The sequence below is a fragment of the Phalacrocorax aristotelis genome, chromosome 11, assembly GCF_949628215.1.
Source record: "Phalacrocorax aristotelis chromosome 11, bGulAri2.1, whole genome shotgun sequence".
NCBI classification, from domain to species: Eukaryota; Metazoa; Chordata; class Aves; order Suliformes; family Phalacrocoracidae; genus Phalacrocorax; species Phalacrocorax aristotelis.
This window is the reverse complement of record NC_134286.1, coordinates 11986782-12003916: the sequence shown is the minus strand read 5'-3', so window position 1 is coordinate 12003916 and position 17135 is coordinate 11986782. Positions and strand designations below refer to the sequence as shown.

General features: G+C 56.1%; 2 protein-coding genes across 3 annotated transcripts; one reads left to right on the top strand and one right to left on the bottom strand.

The window, feature by feature from the left end:
- Window positions 1–1807: 1807 nt before the first annotated feature.
- On the bottom strand, window positions 1808–4574 carry RPL36A (ribosomal protein L36a). Its single transcript, XM_075106979.1, has 5 exons — window positions 4496–4574; window positions 4078–4183; window positions 3796–3863; window positions 1962–2084; window positions 1808–1877 (listed from the first exon to the last, which is right to left on the bottom strand). Exons 1-5 carry the CDS (start codon window positions 4496–4498, stop codon window positions 1857–1859), a joined length of 321 nt encoding a protein of 106 aa, XP_074963080.1. The 5' UTR covers window positions 4499–4574; the 3' UTR covers window positions 1808–1856.
- Window positions 4575–5045: 471 nt separating this feature from the next.
- BTK (Bruton tyrosine kinase) lies at window positions 5046–17087 on the top strand. Of its 2 annotated transcripts, none has more exons than XM_075106973.1 (19): window positions 5046–5177; window positions 8464–8646; window positions 8819–8917; window positions 9114–9242; window positions 9779–9860; window positions 11449–11577; window positions 11684–11751; window positions 12263–12444; window positions 12765–12827; window positions 13090–13144; window positions 13471–13553; window positions 13663–13790; window positions 13941–14015; window positions 14373–14544; window positions 14806–15022; window positions 15640–15704; window positions 16154–16272; window positions 16405–16562; window positions 16700–17087. In XM_075106973.1, exons 2-19 carry the CDS (start codon window positions 8506–8508, stop codon window positions 16769–16771), a joined length of 2037 nt encoding a protein of 678 aa, XP_074963074.1. In that variant the 5' UTR covers window positions 5046–5177; window positions 8464–8505; the 3' UTR covers window positions 16772–17087. The 2 variants fall into 2 exon arrangements, with proteins under 2 accessions (XP_074963074.1, XP_074963073.1); XM_075106972.1 differs by having other exon boundaries at window positions 5104–5177; window positions 9174–9242.
- The last annotated feature ends 48 nt before the right edge of the window (window positions 17088–17135 follow it).

Sequence of the window (17135 nt, the reverse complement as noted above, 5' to 3'; positions counted from 1 at the left end):
TTGCTCTTCTCTGGACACACTCCAGCAACTCGATGTCCTTCTGAAGGGCCCAAAACTGAACACAGTATTCGAGGTGGGGCCTCACCAGTGCCGAGCACAGGGGCACGATCACTGACCTGCTCCTGCTGGCCACACTATTCCTGATACAAGCTGGGATGCCGTTGCCTTATTGGCCACCTGGACACTGCTGGCTGCACCTCCAGGTCTTTTTCCACCAGGCAGCTTTCCAGCCACTCTTACCCAGGCCTGTAGCATTGCCTGGGGTTGTGACCCAAAGGCAGGACCCAGCGCTTGGCCTTGTTAAACCTCATACAACTGACCTCAGCCCATCGATCCAGCCTGTCCAGATCCTCCTGCAGAACCTTCCTGCCCTCAAGCAGATCAATGCTCCAGCCTAATCTGGTGTCACCTGCAAACTTACTGAGGGTGCGCTCAATCCCCTCATCCAGATCATTGATAAAGATATTAACCAAGACTGGTCCCAAAACTGAGTCCTGGGAACACCGCTTGTGACCAGACACCAGTCACAAAATTTGTGATGATGACTACACACGGCGCTCAGTAAAGCTGACACAATGCAGCCATACAGTCCATCTCCCTGGCAGAGCATAAAGCCACTGCTGCTAACAGCAAACAGGAGTTTGAAAACAACAATCACATCAGCCAGTACTGAATAAGCAAAAATACAAATTTTGTTGTTGTTCGGTAACTGAGCACTCTCAGTGCCTGTGAAGATGTGAAGAGGCATTTCTCCATCATCCAGCTCTATTTCCACTACAAGAAAATTACTCTCTTAAGAGAGCTCCACATTGTGTTCCCAGCACCTGCTGACAGTGGACTTCCTACTCACAGTCAGCACACTGCTATCTCAAGTGGATGATCCTGTCTCACTCTTGGTAGCTGCCCATCAGTCACCGCTCATTTGAAACTTCAGAGCTGTGCTTGGGCATTTTCTTTTAAGCAGCTGAGGCCTGTCACACCATCACTTTCAGTGCAACAGCATGCAGCTGGGAGAACTGTGGGCATGAAGCTGTCACTTCCCTGCTCACAGCCACTGCACACAGGTAATAGCTGAGCTGCAGCATGTAACTGGTGCCTAATGGTGCAGGTGACACTTCATCAGATGAAGCCCTGCACACTAAACTGCTCCAGGGCCTCTGCTCATGCATTGCCCCTTAGGGCAGTTAACTGTTCCCCGTTTGTAAAGAGGGGCCTACAGCCAAATACAGGGGCTGTTTGGGGGAGGAGTTTGGATTACTCTGGCCCCTTCTGTGATTAAACCATTGCTGGATGCAAGGAATCTTATCTGCCTCTCCTCTCAGGCAAGGACTTGGAAAAGAAAAAAGCCTACTCAGGCCACTCCACCTCCCCAGCCCCACCCCAATAACTACTTCATCTACCAACAACTCAAATTCACCACAGCATTCCTGATATGGAACCACTACAATAGACACAAACTGTTTTAAATGAAACAAGCTGCAGAAGTTTAGAGAAGGCCCTTTTGAAGGCAGCCTTCTACCATGGAAGCTCATAAATAAGCATGGAGAAAAGCAGCAGCACAACACTCACGCAGAGAAGTCACTGGTGCAAAAATCCATCAGAGCCTCCGGCTCTACATATATTCTAAAACACCTCTTGGTAACACGGTAAAGAGATCCCAGCCATAGGCAGGGCTTCTTCAAAAGCCTTCAGATGACAAACAGTTCATTTACTAAGCAGCTTTGCAAGTAACACCTTCCTGTTGGGTTGATATAATTACAAGTCCCACCCCACCAACAAGAGAAGATAAACAAAAACAAGCAACAGATCACTTCCAAATACTTTAATGTGGTCTGTAGCAACAAGTAGGATGGAGCTTAGAACTGGATCACCTGGCCCTGTAAGAAGGAAGAGACGAAGCAAGTTTATTCACCACCAAATGTCACCACCCTTTCTCAGCCACCCTTGGTACACAAACATACCTTTCTCTTCTTGTCTCCTCCCAGTTCAAAGTGCTTGCACCTTTTAATGGCCAGCATCCTCTTGGACCTGCAGTTGGGCTCCACACACTCCAGCCTCAGCACAATCTTCTTTGTGGTCTTAGCCTGGGAGGAGAGGAGCAGACCGTACCAATGAACAAAGTGCCCACAAGCAGACAAATTGCTGCTCTCAGGAAAAGCCTTTTATCTGCACTCCTGAAGATTCAGCAGCTTGTTCTCAAAGTGTAAAAAAAGTAAAGTAAAAGTAAAAGTAAAAGTAAAAAAACCACTACCAACACAGTTAGGCTCCCTCCATTAAAAAACAGAAGGCACCTTAAGGACGAGTACAGGAGTATAGCGGATCTGTACCTGCACAATAAAGGACACTAGTAAAAGGACTTAGTGGGGCAGGGCTGGTCCCCTGCAGAGATCAGCCACGCTGGAAGAAAGTCTGTGCTAATGAACATAACAAGGAACAGGTACTTCTGCAGTGTGGGAGAACAGACTGGCTTCTGACTGAACTGACTGAACAGAAGTTCAGCAGAAAGCCAGACAGAAGAAACACCTCAAAGCAGCACCACTGACAAACTTTCCCCAGAAGCAGTGACACAACATGCTCAGTGCTGACCTGCAGCTACTGAGAAGTCAGATGAAACTCAAGAGACTAGAGAGGGAAGAATCCAAAGCTGCGAGGCTACTGGAGCAGCTGGACAGAGCTGTAACCACCAGTTATAAACTTCAGCCAATCATCCATACAATGCTGACTGGGAAGAAACAGAAAAGGGGATGGCAATGTACAGGTGGAGAGGGCCAGGCTGCGAGAGCAGTATGGCTGCCTTGTGTAGCCGGCTTGTAGAAGTATTTTCTGCAAGGGCTCCCCACTTCCTGGCAGAAAGTTAACTTGAAAAACTGCTCTCATGTTTTTCTTCTTGCTGGAGGACTTCCTGAATGCCTCCAGTGGAATACTGGGGCTTTCCAGCAGTGAACCAAGTAGCTCTATAAGCATAACTAAACAGTTCACACAGAAACTGTAACAAACCAGCCCACTGGGTTTTGCTTCCCTGCTGTGAATACCACGGATTTTGCCCTCACCAGCTCTTTGGCATGAGGTATGTAGAGGCACAGAGAGAAAACATGCTGCAAGGCTACAGTTCCAGGTACCTACACTAAAAAGAAAGGATGACAGCAGCAGGTTTCTGCAACTCATCTGTAACAGAATGCACTGCTGCCCTTCCACTGCTGCTTTGAGACTCAGGAAAGCTGTAGCTCTCATTTTTACTGGCTCAGTGACATGGATTTCTCTGGAGACAGAAGACTGCAAGAAAATAATGTCATGTTCTATAGTACCTCCAGGAGTTGGATGTGCTTCGCTTCTGTCATACCCTTGTCAGTGAAGGCAGCCTCACTATGCAGAGCCTCACAAATCCATCAGAAATTTTCAGTGATAAACTACTGACACTTCAGGAACATAAGCAAAGCAAGCAGAAGGCTCACTTTCCCTTTGCTGTACTTTTCCCCTTTGGCAAGCAATGAGGAAAACACTCCTTTCATCAAAAGCATCACTTCCAATAAGACCCCACTCCCCTGCAACATCAAGGCTCCCTACAGAACCTGCTCTGCAAGCACACGCTACATCACTCCTACAAAAAAACCCGAGTATCTACATGAGACAGGAGCAGCAGGGAAGATGAGCAATGCAGATGGCAAACTTACACTCCCCAGACAGCACTGCCATAACAGCTCGAGCACAGGACAACCACAAGGCTGCAGGAGGCTTAAGTGTCCCTCTTCAGCTGGGCATGTGGGTTGCCAAGAAAGTTCCAGGAGCAGCACTCACCTTCTTACGGAAAATGGGCTTTGTCTGGCCCCCATAGCCGCTTTGTTTCCTATCGTAGCGTCTTTTTCCTACGGGAAGAAATGGCTCTGTTTAGGCAACACCTCAAAACATACTACAAGCACAACTGGCACTCTTACCAAACCCCAGAAGGCCTCAGCCAGCAGCTGCATAACCCATCAGAAGCAATTCCCCCTTCTTTAACAGCTGTGTGCTTGGCTCACAACCACTGAACACCCGGGCCCCACGCAACTTCCCCGGGGCCATGCCCCAGAGCGCCCCTACCCTGGGCGTAGAGGGAGTCCTTCCCCTTCTTGTACTGGGTGACTTTGTGCGGCTGGTGCTTGCCGCATTTCTTGCAGTAGGTCCGGCGGGTTTTCGGGACGTTCACCTAAAGGAGCAGAGAGAAGCCGGTCAGCACAGCCAGCAGCCGCGCAGGGAGCTGAATAGACGCGACGCCGTGCTCCGGGGCCCCCTCGCCCCGGGGATGCCGAAGGCACTCCGGCCGCCCTTCCCCTCCTCTCCAGGAGGCCTTGCACCATCATCCCGGGCCTACAGCCTCTCCGGCCACCCCGACCCAGCCTAGCGGCTGGCCAAGAACACAGCGCAGCGGCCGGCGCCTCAGGCGGGCGGAGTGAGCCGCCGTCGCGGCGGATGACAGCAGATAACAGCGGACCCGCATCCCGCTCCCGCCAGCACTCACCATCTTGTCGGGGTGCGGCCCGAAGAGAAGGGGCGCCCCGGAAGCGGAAGCAGATGGGATTGGCGTACCATAGATAGGAGGTGCGAAAGGAGGGCGAGCGGCCCATCAGGCACTGGGCGTATAGCGCTCTCTGCCGGTGGGAGGAGAGCGGGGCGATAGCCCTGAGCGGGGGTCGCGGGGCGGGGGCGGGTGGGCGTGGGGTGCCAGGGTGTAGCTGGCCTGGGGGGCTGTGGGGTGCGCAGGGTGTGGGACGTGGGAAGCAGGGGCAGGCAGCCAGCCAGCAGGACCATGGTGCTGCCCCCCACCTGCCCCACAGCCCTGCTCCAGTCCCGGTCCCGCGCCCCTGGCGCCGTGTCCGGGCCCCGCGGCCCTGCCGTGCAGGGTAGGCCCTGCAGCGGCCGGAGCCCCGGCGCCCACGCGGAGGTGGCCCGGCTGTCTCCAGGGGGAAACACAGCTGCTGCTTTTGAGTCAGAAACCAAAAAAAAGGGAACCGAAAGGGTGGGGTTGGCCGGCCCCGTCCTTCCTCCCTGCGTGACCGACCCCACCGTGCCTCCCTGCCTTCCCGCTACCACAGCTACCCCACCCGCCGGGCTGGGCCGCTCGGGGCGGGCGAGGGGCGGCAGGCGAGGGGCAGCGGGCGCAGTGGGACCCTGGCTGGCCGGAGCGGTGGCGGGCGGGCTCGGTGAGTGCACTGGGGTGCAGAGGGCCCGGGGGAGCCACGTCCCGGCACCGCATGGCACGGAGAGGCGCGGCGGGGAGCACGAGGGTGGCGGTAGCCTGGGTGCTGGTGTGGCCCTGTTACCAGTTAACGTCGCTCGTGGGGAGCCACAGCAGCAGGAGGTGGGAGCTTCCATGCAGCACCTGTGGCCTCCTTGGTGGTGCCAGGGGCCATGGTGCCTGCTGGGGGCAGGAGAGCCATCCTTGGCCCAGGCCACATGCTGCCAAGCTGCAGGTGAGCCGAGCTGGGAAGGGTCAGTCTTGTCCTGCAGCCTGGCCAGCTGTGAGCAGGTGGCATCTGACCGGGGGTGGGACAGCTGCCATGGGGCCACAGTGCCAGGGGCCATGGGGGTGCAGCAGAGCAGGGCAGTGGCGTGGTGCACGGGTGCCAGGGACCCCAGGGCTGCACAGGAGCAGGAGGCCGGCATGTGGTGTGGGTGCCAGGGGATCTGGTGCTGCAGCAGATCATGGGATCAGGGTGGTGTGAGGGTGCCAGGGACCCCAGGCGTGCTCCAGAGCAAGGGGTTGGGTTGCTGACAGTGCCTTCAGCCGCTCCTTGCTTGTGCCTTTTGCAGTGGGTGTTGCAGGGGTGCAGCTCTGGATTTGTTCCCATGCAGGCATTCCCTCCTCTGTCTCTCCCACCCTTCATCTTTGTCACCCTCCAAGCTGCACCTGAAACATGGGGGCTGTGGAGTTTGCCCTTCCCACTTGCCCTGAGCATGCCAGCTCCCCATCAACCAGTGGTAGCAGGCAGGCTTGGCTCCTTAGCAGGACCCAGGCAGAGGCCAGGGAGCCTGCTTGTGGTAGGTTGGCCCTGGAACCGTGGTGGGGCACAGCGTCCAGTGGCATGGGGCCAGCAGTTTGTGCCAGGCCCCATGGTGATATCAGAGCACGCTTGGCCAAGGTGTGACAGTGACAGGAAGTCACATTAGCTCGGGGGGGGACGACACGACACACAGGACATGCTTCCACCCACCCACTCACCATCTCTGTTGTCACGGTGCAGCAGTGATGGCTAGCTGTGGGGGTGAGTCCCATGGGGCACCCACCACCCAAAAGGACAGGCAGGGCCAGTGGCAGTGCCACGTAGAGGGAGGCTGTGCCATGCTGGGGACAAGGAGGCAGTGCTGGGGACAGGGAGGCTGTGCCATGCTGAGGCAGGACAGCCCTGTGAGATACTCATCATCCTTTCCTCCCTGGTGGCACTGTCCCAGAAGACACAGTGAGGATGTGTCCCATCTGCCTGGCACTGCTGGTGGTGACCCAGCTGCTGTGATTCAAGATAAAGCTTCTGGGGTTGGGATGGGCTGGAGCCTGGGGCTGCTGTGCTCAGGCACCATGTCTGTGCAGGGGGGGCAATGGGAGCCCTCCTGCTCTTGGGGCGCAGGACTGGCAGCTGCGTTTTATAACTAGGGAAACAGAGGCCTGGGGCTACAGGTGGATGCTGGGGTTGTTCTGGGTTCACTCACCACCCTGCCAGCAGTCTGGGTCAGTGGCCACCCCGGCCACCTGCCCTGTCCCATCCCCAGCAGGGACCCCAGTTGCTTCCTCCCCAGGCATGGATCAGCCCACACACAGAGGCTGCTCTTTTTTTTCTAAAAGACTCTGACAACTCATTTTTTAAGTTTTGTTTTTTTAAACCACCCAAACAAGCCAGAAAGACCCAAACCAATGAGGGCCACAGGAGAGGGAAGGGGGGATCCTGGGAGTGGGGAACCCTGCTTGTCCTCAGCCTCTCTGGCTATAGCCACAGCAGTGGGGCAGGGTCAGCACTGCAGCAGCAGGAGCTGTGCTGAGAGAGTCTGGGCATCACCAGCAGATGGAGGGATGCCCCTGCTCCTGCCCCCAGCCTGTGGCATGCCCTGGAGAAATGCATAGCAGATGGGACCAGTTCCTGGCATCTTTGGTCCTCACCTGGTCCCTGTTGTGAGTGAGCCAATGTTTGCGTCCTGTGGGGGAGGGGCGGAGGGGGCAGATGGGCTGCTTGGCCAGGTAGCAGGGGCTCAACCTCTGACTCTGACTCACCTCTGAACCTCCCCTGGAGGAGATGGGCTGCAGGCAGCAGGGGAGGGAAACAGCTTCTCCCAGATTGCCCTCCAAAGCTGTGTTTGTAGGAGGAAAAAGGAAAAAGGTGGAGGTGGTGAAGGTGAAGGGGGACCAGGGCTTGTTAGGTGGTTGGGGCAGGAGATATGGAGGAAGGCTTCAATGGATCATAGTTCAGCAGTTGCTCTGTGTAGCTCATCAGCTCCTCATTAGGTCCAGGCTGGAGTCAGGTGCTGGTTACAGCCCTCAGAGCAGGAGTAGCCCACAGCTCCAGCGGCACAATGCCTGGATGCAGTATGGAAGGGCACAGGGTGAGATGGATGGGTTGCTCCAAGAGATGGGCCAGGGCAGATTTCCAGCCCCCTGAAGGCAGGGCAGCAGTGGGATATGAGCCTCTCATCTGAGCCCTTTCCTGCCCAGACCATCCCTGCAGTGGCTGAGGAGGAGAGCTTTGCTGAGAAGTGCTGGTTGCTGGCTGGAGGCAGCCCTTTGAGCCAGGCCTCCAGCGAGCACTGCTCACAGGGTAGGAAAGGGATTTGAGCATCGTCCCTGCACTCCTGCAGGCTCCATCGACGCAGAGGGAAAGGATGACTTTAGGGCTACTCTGTGCTCTTACTCCGTGCTCTTGGCAGCACAGCACTGCAGCTATTTGCACCAGGACCTACTCACAACTTTTTAGGGACTGGCCTGCTGTGGCTGTCCCTTGTAGACTGCCAAGTCAGCACCTCCCCAGCACGAGGTGCCTGTGGTGCTGTGGTGCGGCAGGAGGAAATGGCCCACACAAACACACATGCACAACGCTGGAGGGGAGGAGAGAGCCTGCGGGGTGTTGCTGCTTAGGCTCTGCTCTCCTCCCCGGGGCTATGGTTCTTGCAGCCTCCCTGACTCCCTCCCTCTCCAGCTGTCTGCGTCCTGCGTGTCTGTGTGCACACCCAGAGGGCCCCTCCAGCATCCGGCAGGAGCTGAAGCCAGCTGGGTGGTGCCTTGGTCCACAGCCTGGCATCAGAGAGGGGCGGGGGAGAGAGAGGTCACATCACAAATACCCCACACTGACCTGCCTGCACACCTCTGCAGCTGATTCCCCCTGTGGGGGTTGCAGCACCCCCTGGCTGCCCCTCAGGCAGGGAGGAGAGTGTACCTGAGCGAGGTCCAGTGGTGGGCAGTTTTTTGGCTGAGCAAGTGCCGTGCCGGTGTTGTCCTGCCCACAGCAACCCAGCAAGCACGGCGTGAAGGAGGCTGGTGGGGCCAACATGGCCAGCGTCATCCTGGAGAGTATCTTCTTAAAGCGCTCACAGCAGAAGAAGAAAACGTCTCCCCTCAACTTCAAGAAGCGCCTGTTCCTGTTGACAGAGAGCAAACTGTCCTACTACGAATATGACTTTGAGCGGGGGGTGAGTCGGCAGCCTCAGGGCCACAGGGGCTGTGCTGTGGCAGTGCCTGTGAGCCACCAGTTGTCCCTCACCAGCACCCAGCCCAAGGGGTGGATGGACAGGGACGGTGGATGGCTTGAGTCTTCCTGGGTCTCTCCCTGGCAATTGTTTGGACCAACCCCATCTCTTGCAGCGCCGGGGCAGTAAGAAGGGCTCAGTGGACATTGAGAAGATCACCTGTGTGGAGACGGTGGTGCCTGAAAACAACCCTCCCCCCGAGCGGCAGGTCCCGGTAAGGAACATCCCAGGGCTCCTGCATCTGCCCCCTGTCCGCTTGCTGGGGCAGTAGGGATAGTTACCCTGCCCTGGGGTGGTGGGAATGGGGGACAGCCCTGCTGGGCATGGGAGGCTCTGCACTTGCAGCCCATACCATACCAGGGGTCTAGCTTGATGCGGAGCAGGGGGATGCCAAAGGCTGTGGGTTCCAGGGGAGATGCCAGCAGCTGAGCAGCAGGATGTCAGCATGCGTCTCTGCCTCTGTCTTCCAGAGGAAGGGAGAGGATTACAACAACATGGAGCAGATCTCAATCATAGAACGGTTCCCCTACCCCTTCCAGGTGAGTCCTCAGTGTACTCCCTTTGCCGGTCTGCTCTGCCTGGCTACAAGGTGCTGGGGGGAGGACCCCGGAGGGTCCAAACATGGCATTGCTGCCCCAGTGCCAGGTGTCACTCAGATGTTTGGGGACACCCTGCTGCTGCCCATGCTGTGTGGGGCAGGCAGGTGAGCCTCCTGAGGAATTGGAAGGAGGCTGCTTCAATGGAAATCTGCTTCTGACCTCCATCCTGCCCCTTTGGTCTCCTGGTCGATGCTGGAGACCAGCTGCCTGCTCAACCCCCAACTCAGCTGCCTGCCCCTGCTGGCACCCAGTGTAGCCCCTGGCACACTGAAAGTCAGAGAAGGAAGTGGAAAGTCTCAGGGGAGGGGGCTTATTTATAACCTTTCCGTCATGGTCCCACGAGCACGGTGCAGGGCCAGCATACACTGGCAGGGCTTGTGCTCTGCAGCAGCTGCTCAGGGTGGCCAGAAGCCTTGGCTCCCCCAGTCCTCCCCGGGAGACCCCCGGCCAGGGCACTGAGGCATGTGGTCCTGCAGGTGGTATATGATGAAGGGCCCCTCTACGTCTTCTCCCCGACAGAGGAGTTGCGCAAACGCTGGATCCATCAGCTGAAGAGTGGTGAGTTTGGGGGCTCTGTGGCTCCCTCAGAAAGCAAACACAAGCAATCGGCTGTGCATGCGGCACAACCCAGAGTGCTGGGTTTCCGGGGGCTTGCTATCTTGTGGTTACGTTATCCCATGTCTACGGAAGAGTGAGTGCTGATCAGAAACTTCTCCTGTGATGAGCGTACTCATAAGGCCATGCCCCCACATGCACACCTCCTAACATCCCTGAGCTGATGCCAGCTGCTCCTGCCCCAGGGAGGTGGACCCTCACCTCTGTTACCCTCTGACTTCTGCAGCACTGCAGTCCCTTCAGCTGAGGCTTCTTGCTCTCTTGCAAGCCTTCTCCAAATTAGCTCAAGCAGACTCAGAAGTTATTGAGGGCAAGAGGAAATAGCAGATGTGGCCACACAGCTGTACTGGCATGCAAGGCAGGGTTAGAGCCCCCAGTGCTTTAGGAAACATGGGTGAAAAGCCTGCTGGAAGCCAGGGAGCATCTCTCCCAACCCACCCCAAGCCTACTTGGTGCTGCTGAGGTAATGCTGATAGCTGCGCGCGTGCTACCTCCTCAAGCTGAGAGCATGTTGCAGCAGCACTCCGCAGAGGGGCTCGGGTGCTTGCAGTTGGACACAATCTGCTGGAGCTGCCTGTATGTGTCTCCTCGTGCATGTGTATCTTTCTGTGGCTTTGTTCTGGTAGGGTGAGATTAGCTGCTCGAATTGACACAGGGAAGTTTGCCTGAGCAAGGCGGAAGCAGAGCAGGCTGATAACGGGGAAGTCGGTTATTTCACGAGACCCCTGCTGCTCTGTCCTGGCAAGCAGCCAGCCTTCTCCCCATTTCCCTGCTATGGGAGGTGGGTTGCTGTGGCAGCTGAAGCTGGTGTAAAATCCACAGGGAAAAGGGGAGAGAAAATGCTGGTCTTCAGCTGCCAGGATGCGCTCATCCTGCCCCACCAGTGAAGGGGCTCTCTCTACCCTGTGGAGCTGTGGGCCAGCACCGTGCCACAGTGGTGTTTAGGCACATCCAGTTGTCCCTCTAGCTTGGGGCGAAGTATGAGGAAGCTGGTTGGTGCCTGCCTGGCAAGGGAGCAGTCTCCCAGCAAGTAAAGTCTCTGAGCAGGCAAGGGATGGTGGCAGTGCCCTGCTCTCCCCATGGACAAGCCAGGCACAGCACTGGCCTCCCTCCCCACTTCTGGAAAAAAGAGGGTTCAAAAGAGCTGCAAGCTGTGGTCCTCAGCAGCCATGGGGATGCTGGATATTTTGGCTGGCAGGAAGGCTGGTCACAGCAGGACCTGGCCCTCCAAGCATGCTTGTGTCCCTTTGCAGAGCTGCTGAAGAGCTTTGATCAAATCTGAGAGGAAAAGCCTGGTCCTCCCCAAGCTAGGGATTTTGAGGCATGGGGTTTGCATAGCTGTAGCACCAAAACACGAGCGATGAGTTGAGGGAAACCTGAGCAGCAGGGCCACATGCGACTGTATCGGTCGCACAGGAGAGGGTGAAATGATTTAATGGGGCTGATCGTCTGTATTCAGGGAGCAGAGAGCTCTCTGCAGTGGACTGAGGACACAGCCCTGGGTCACATACATCTCCGCTCCTCTGCACAGTGATCCGATACAACAGTGACCTGGTACAGAAGTATCACCCCTGCTTCTGGATTGACGGCCAGTACCTGTGCTGCTCCCAGACAGCCAAGAACGCCATGGGATGCCAGATCCTGGAGAGCAGGAATGGCAGTAAGACACTGGGCACCTTCCCCTTGCCTTGTCCCCAGCCCCTGGGGACCACCACAGCATGACACTGCGGATCTCTTCTCACCTTAGTCCCTTTTCTGTTCTGAAGGTTTAAAAGCTGGACGATCGCATCGCAAGACAAAGAAGCCTCTTCCCCCCACTCCTGAGGAGGACCAGGTAGGGGCCAGCATCAGCATGTGGGTTTATTCCAGGGTGTTTAAGGAAGGGTCTGTCTGGGAAGAGCCAACATATTCAATGACTGACAGGGCTCTGCTCTGGCGAGTGATGTCAGGATGGTGCCCTAAGGGAGAAGGAACTTGAACGAGGGGCTGGAGCCCAAAGGCCTGGAGAAAAGTCAAATGATCTCGCTGTTGAGGTTCCCCAGGGGGAGCTGGAGAGACAAGCCCTGATACAGGGTGGAGGAGTCACAGGCTAAGTCAAAAAGTAGAGAGAAAGCACTTATCTTTTGTGAAGACAGGTCTCCAAGGGGGAAATATTGCAATAAATAGTGCTGATGGGGGGGATTGGCCTCCTGGTGGAGATATATGTGGGAGCTGGGAGCTGAGATGAACGCTGCGCTGACCTGGCCTGAGCCGACTGCCATGCCAGGCCTGGGGAGGATCTTGCCTGGGAAACAGTGTGTCTGCCAGCCTCACCATGTCCCACGCTCTCCCTTGCTCTGGGGAAGATGGTGATGAAGCCCCTGCCCCCCGAGCCAGCCCCCAGCACAGCAGGCGAGATGAAGAAGGTGGTGGCCCTCTACAACTACCTGCCAATGAATGCACAGGACCTGCAGCTACAGAAGGGTGAGGAGTACTTCATCCTGGAGGAAAGCCATCTGCCCTGGTGGAAAGCCCGTGACAAGAATGGGTAAGAGCTCCCACTGCCTGCAGCACTCGCCCTGCAATGGTGCCCTCTCCTGGTGCCAAGGCACTGGTGGGCAAACACACCTCTTCAGCATCATGGGGGTTAGGACAGGCTGCCTGGCTGCCTGCGGGCTCCCGCACGGGATGGCACATGAAGAGAGTGAGAGACTGAAGCAGGCTATGGTATCAGCCTTCCCCAAGCATGAACCCAAATGGGTTTATGCCAAGGTTTTTGAGCCCATGTCTACTCAGCATTCTGGGACAGGAACCTGCTTTCCCTTTGGCGCCCTCCATCAGTGTGTGACCGCCCCTTTTCTCCTGCAGGAGGGAAGGATACATCCCCAGCAACTATGTCACTGAAACCAGCAATTCCCTGGAGATCTTTGAGTGAGTAAGAGAAGGTGCAGGGACATGGCAAGTAGCGCTTGGTCGGACACTTTTTACATTCAGTTCTGTTAATGTGTGCAGCCTGCGAGCCCAGCCTGGCTGGGTTGCTCTCCCTCTTGCATATCCTTTGAGAGCCTCTGGCTGATGACAGCCATCCCTGCCCTGCTCCCTGCAGCACCTGTCCTGGGTGGGCTGGGGTCAGATCAGGCTGGGGACAGCAGTGGCTGTGATGATCTCCCTGATGGTTGTGTCCTTGTTCCAGGTGGTACTCAAAGAATATTACTCGGAGCCAGGCAGAGCAACTGCTCAAACAGGAGGTAAGTGTCGATTCCCTAGACTGGGTCATTTCTACACAGCAGCCCTACATGGCCTGCTGTCATGTTGTGTCCAGCATGGGACCAACCCTGGCTAGCACTGGAAGGGGACTGTCACCCCAACAGCCCCAGGAACCATCTCTACCCCAACGTGACCTCCTCCTGGCAGGCACTTCAGCTCTTGGCAGGCACTGGAAGTAGGACTCCTCTGACTTACTGAACCCTCTCCAGCCATGCTGTGATCTGTGATCATCACTCACTTTAAGTCTTGCCTGTAACAGTCACGCCTCCCCACAACTACTCCATCCCCTCTCCCCTTTCTGTTTTAGGGTAAGGAAGGAGGCTTCATTGTCCGAGACTCCACCAGCAAGACAGGGAAATACACTGTCTCCGTATATGCCAAGTCCTCTGTGTAAGCGGATATAGGAACAGCTTGTTCCTACTTCAGAGGGCCTCTCCAGGCACCTCTCACCCTCTGCCTATCCTCCCCATGTTGCTTACCCCATGTACTGTCTCTCCAGAGACCCCCAAGGCACGATCCGTCATTATGTTGTATGCTGCACCCCCCAGAATCAGTATTACCTGGCAGAAAAGCACCTGTTCAACAGCATCCCAGAGCTCATCACCTACCATCAGCACAACTCTGCCGGTCAGTGTTTGGGGGACAGAGTGAGGCCAGCAGTGTTTTCACTGACACAAGAGTACCCTCCTCTTCCTGCGATGAAGGCAGGCGGCTTGCATTCCCTGCTGGAATGTGGTGGCTAAGCATGGTGTGGCAATCTACCTTTTTGTGTTTCAGGGCTCATATCCAGACTGAAGTACCCTGTGTCTCAACACCAGAAAAGTGCTCCTTCCACAGCTGGCCTCGGCTATGGTAAGCTGGCCTGGGCTACCTCACGGTTCCCTGGTTGCAGGGCCTGTCTCTACTGGCAGTAACTTTCCAGGACTGGAATCCTGGCTGTCCCATGGCAGCAGGGCTCACAGCCTTCCCAGGAATCACTTCCTAACACTCACTGGCTCTCTGGTGACAGTACAGACCAAGATGTGTGACAAGCTACTTTGTTCCCCATCCTCTGGAGGAACAGGTCTCAGATTTCAGTGATTTTTTTGGGGATGTTTTTTCAGACAGCACATGCTTGTGAGCTCTTCTTGGGCTTGCTGGATCAGATGACTAGGAACATCCTGCAGGGAGGTCATCTGCACCCACATTACGCTTGCACTTTTTTTCTAGGGTCGTGGGAGATTGACCCAAAGGATCTGACCTTCCTGAAGGAGCTGGGGACAGGGCAGTTTGGCGTGGTGAAGTACGGGAAATGGAGAGGCCAGTACAATGTTGCTATCAAGATGATCAGGGAGGGCTCCATGTCAGAGGATGAGTTTATTGATGAAGCCAAAGTCATGATGTAAGTGGTGAGCAGCCTACAGGTCAGTGCTAGATATGCCTTGCAAGAATGGGTGGTGTGAAGGGACAGTCTCAGGCAGCCTCACACTCTGCAGAACGCATCTGAGAACCTACTGCCTTTATGATAATTGCCTGGTGAGCTTTTCCACCATTGGCTGGGCCAGGAGCACATTCTCTTCCCAAACTCTCTTTATTCATAGATGCTGCTTTTGCTGCTTGGCCTTCTAGATGCTCAGAATTGCCCTTCTTGCACTCAACACAGGAACCTGTCTCATGAGAAGCTGGTGCAGCTTTATGGGGTCTGCACCAAGCAGCGTCCCATCTTCATCATCACTGAGTACATGGCCAACGGCTGCCTCCTGAACTTCCTGAGGGAAACTCGGCGGCGGTTCCAGCCTGCCGAGCTGCTGGAGATGTGCAAGGACGTCTGTGAAGCTATGGAGTACCTGGAATCCAAGCAGTTCCTGCACCGAGACCTGGTAGGGCTGTGGCTGAAGGACACACCTCCAGCTCAGCAACAGCCACAGTGTGCCCTAGACAGGGCCCAGCTAGTTCATGAACATGAGGAGAGGCAGCTCTGCAACCTTCTCTGCAGAATATCCCTCTAAGCTTCCCTGCCCACCTGAGCATGGGCAGGATGTTCTTGAAGTCACTGCTCTGCAGTGAGTTAGCAGAGATTGCAGAAAGGGCAGGGCTAGGTCATCTTCTAGGGGATGTGAGATGCATTTGTGGGTAGGGCAGGGTTTGTGATAGGCAGCACAGGCAGTATCACTGGCTCAGACATGAAAAGGGACCTCTCAACCCCCATGAAAAGCTGAGCCTGCAGTTTGTCAGGCCTGGGCTGGCATTGCCAGCTTGCAGTCCTGCTAGGTGCCATACCCGATCTCCTCCTGGTGCTGCTTTGTTCAGGCCTCTGGAGGCCTCTCTTGCTCTCTTTGCTGAGGACTTTGTAGCTTGCCCCAATTCAGGTGAACCTACAGGACAAAGTGAGGAAAAGTGTTAAGTGCGTGGGGGTGAGATGAAATTCCAGATGGTACAGGGGGATGGAAGATGCAGGAGCAGGTAGAAGTGACTGCCTCCATCTCTCCATCCACAGGCTGCTCGCAACTGTTTGGTGAACGACCAAGGAATTGTGAAAGTATCAGATTTTGGCCTTTCCAGGTCTGGTAGATAAGTCTGTGTCACCTTCCTGTCTCTTCTGCACTTTAGTCTTTCCTGCCACCATCCTCCAGCTCTGCTTTTCCTCTGTCTTTTCCTGTCTTTCTGCTTCATCTATCCGGCTCAGTCTTCTGTCTCTCCACTTTCCACCCTCCCTTTCTTACTTCCCCCATCCCTTTTCCCCCCCTCTTTGCTTCTTTCCTCACCTCTAGTCTTCTGGCTGCAGCTTTCTCTCCACATCCCCTTTTTGCTATGCTTATGTTACCCTATCCCTTCCCCAATCTTGACTAACATATACTTGTTTGCAAAGAGCATTTCTTCCTGTTGAAACCCATGTGGAGTGCAACCTCTGGTCACTGAGAGCTGTTGATTCCTTTTGGGCTTAGTCAATTGCATGGAGGAGTGATATGTGAAATCCAAGACAGGCACCCTGATCTATTTATCTGCTGCAGGTATGTTCTAGATGACGAGTATACAAGCTCCATGGGGTCAAAGTTTCCAGTGCGGTGGTCTCCCCCCGAAGTGCTTCTGTACAGCAAGTTCAGCAGCAAGTCTGACGTCTGGGCTTTCGGTAAGAGCACAGCATTAATGACTTGGAGGTCGGCAACAGAGGTTGCCCCAACAACAGTGAGCTCCTCTGCAAACCAGCTTCAGGCACAGGTGCTGCTGTGCCATGAACTTTCCCTGCCATTTCCTGTTACAGGCGTTCTGATGTGGGAAGTTTACTCTCTGGGAAAGATGCCTTACGAGAGGTTTAATAACAGTGAGACAACAGAGCACGTCATCCAAGGCCTGCGCCTGTACCGGCCGCAGCAGGCCTCGGAGCGGGTCTACGCCATCATGTACAGCTGCTGGCACGAGGTAAGTTGCTCTGACCCTCAGTGATCCCCTCGAAGCTGCCCTGTAGGGGCTGGCATGGCTCCGTGGCTCCCCTGGGGTGCAGGGAGCAGAGGGGCTATTGGCAGGCTCCAGCAGGGCTTTCCCTTCTCACACGGCAGAAGGCTGAGGAGCGCCCCACCTTCACCACGCTGCTGGGCAGCATCCTGGACATCATGGATGAGGAACCCTGACCCTCGGCTGGGCCGGCCCTGGCTGCTGACCTCTGCCTGGTGCTGGTGGCTGATGCCTCTGGGCTGGTGCTGCCCTACCGCCTGCTGGGACGGACCTGCGTACCTAACGCTACTGCAGCACCGCTGTCACGGACATGGCACCGGCCACCCTCGGGCAAGCAAGGGTCTGAGGGGCCCTCATGGCCGCCACCGCAGCCCGTCACCGGCAGGGCCTCTCGCAGCCAAGGACAGAGGCGGGGCCCCGGCCAGCCCCGGGGCCGGGCTTCGCAGGCGGCGGCGGGCCGGGCCTGTGCACAATAAACAGTTCCCACTGCCGACGGCTCCCAGGCTGCCGCCGCGCACCGGCTCCGCCCCGCCGGCAGGG

What these genes read in the sequence shown, in the direction of transcription:
- RPL36A (XM_075106979.1), bottom strand. An exon ending in GGACTCCCTCTACGCCCAGG is followed by an intron (nt 3,864 to 4,077) that starts GTAGGGGCGCTC and finishes TTCTTCCCGTAG; the next exon opens with GAAAAAGACGCTACGATAGG. An exon ending in GAGGAGACAAGAAGAGAAAG is followed by an intron (nt 1,878 to 1,961) that starts GTATGTTTGTGT and finishes TCCTTCTTACAG; the next exon opens with GGCCAGGTGATCCAGTTCTA.
- BTK (XM_075106973.1), top strand. Translation starts at nt 8,506, where the DNA reads ATGGCCAGCGTCATCCTGGAGAGTATCTTCTTAAAGCGCTCACAGCAG. An exon ending in CCACTCCTGAGGAGGACCAG is followed by an intron (nt 11,752 to 12,262) that starts GTAGGGGCCAGC and finishes GCTCTGGGGAAG; the next exon opens with ATGGTGATGAAGCCCCTGCC. An exon ending in CCATCAGCACAACTCTGCCG is followed by an intron (nt 13,791 to 13,940) that starts GTCAGTGTTTGG and finishes TTTGTGTTTCAG; the next exon opens with GGCTCATATCCAGACTGAAG.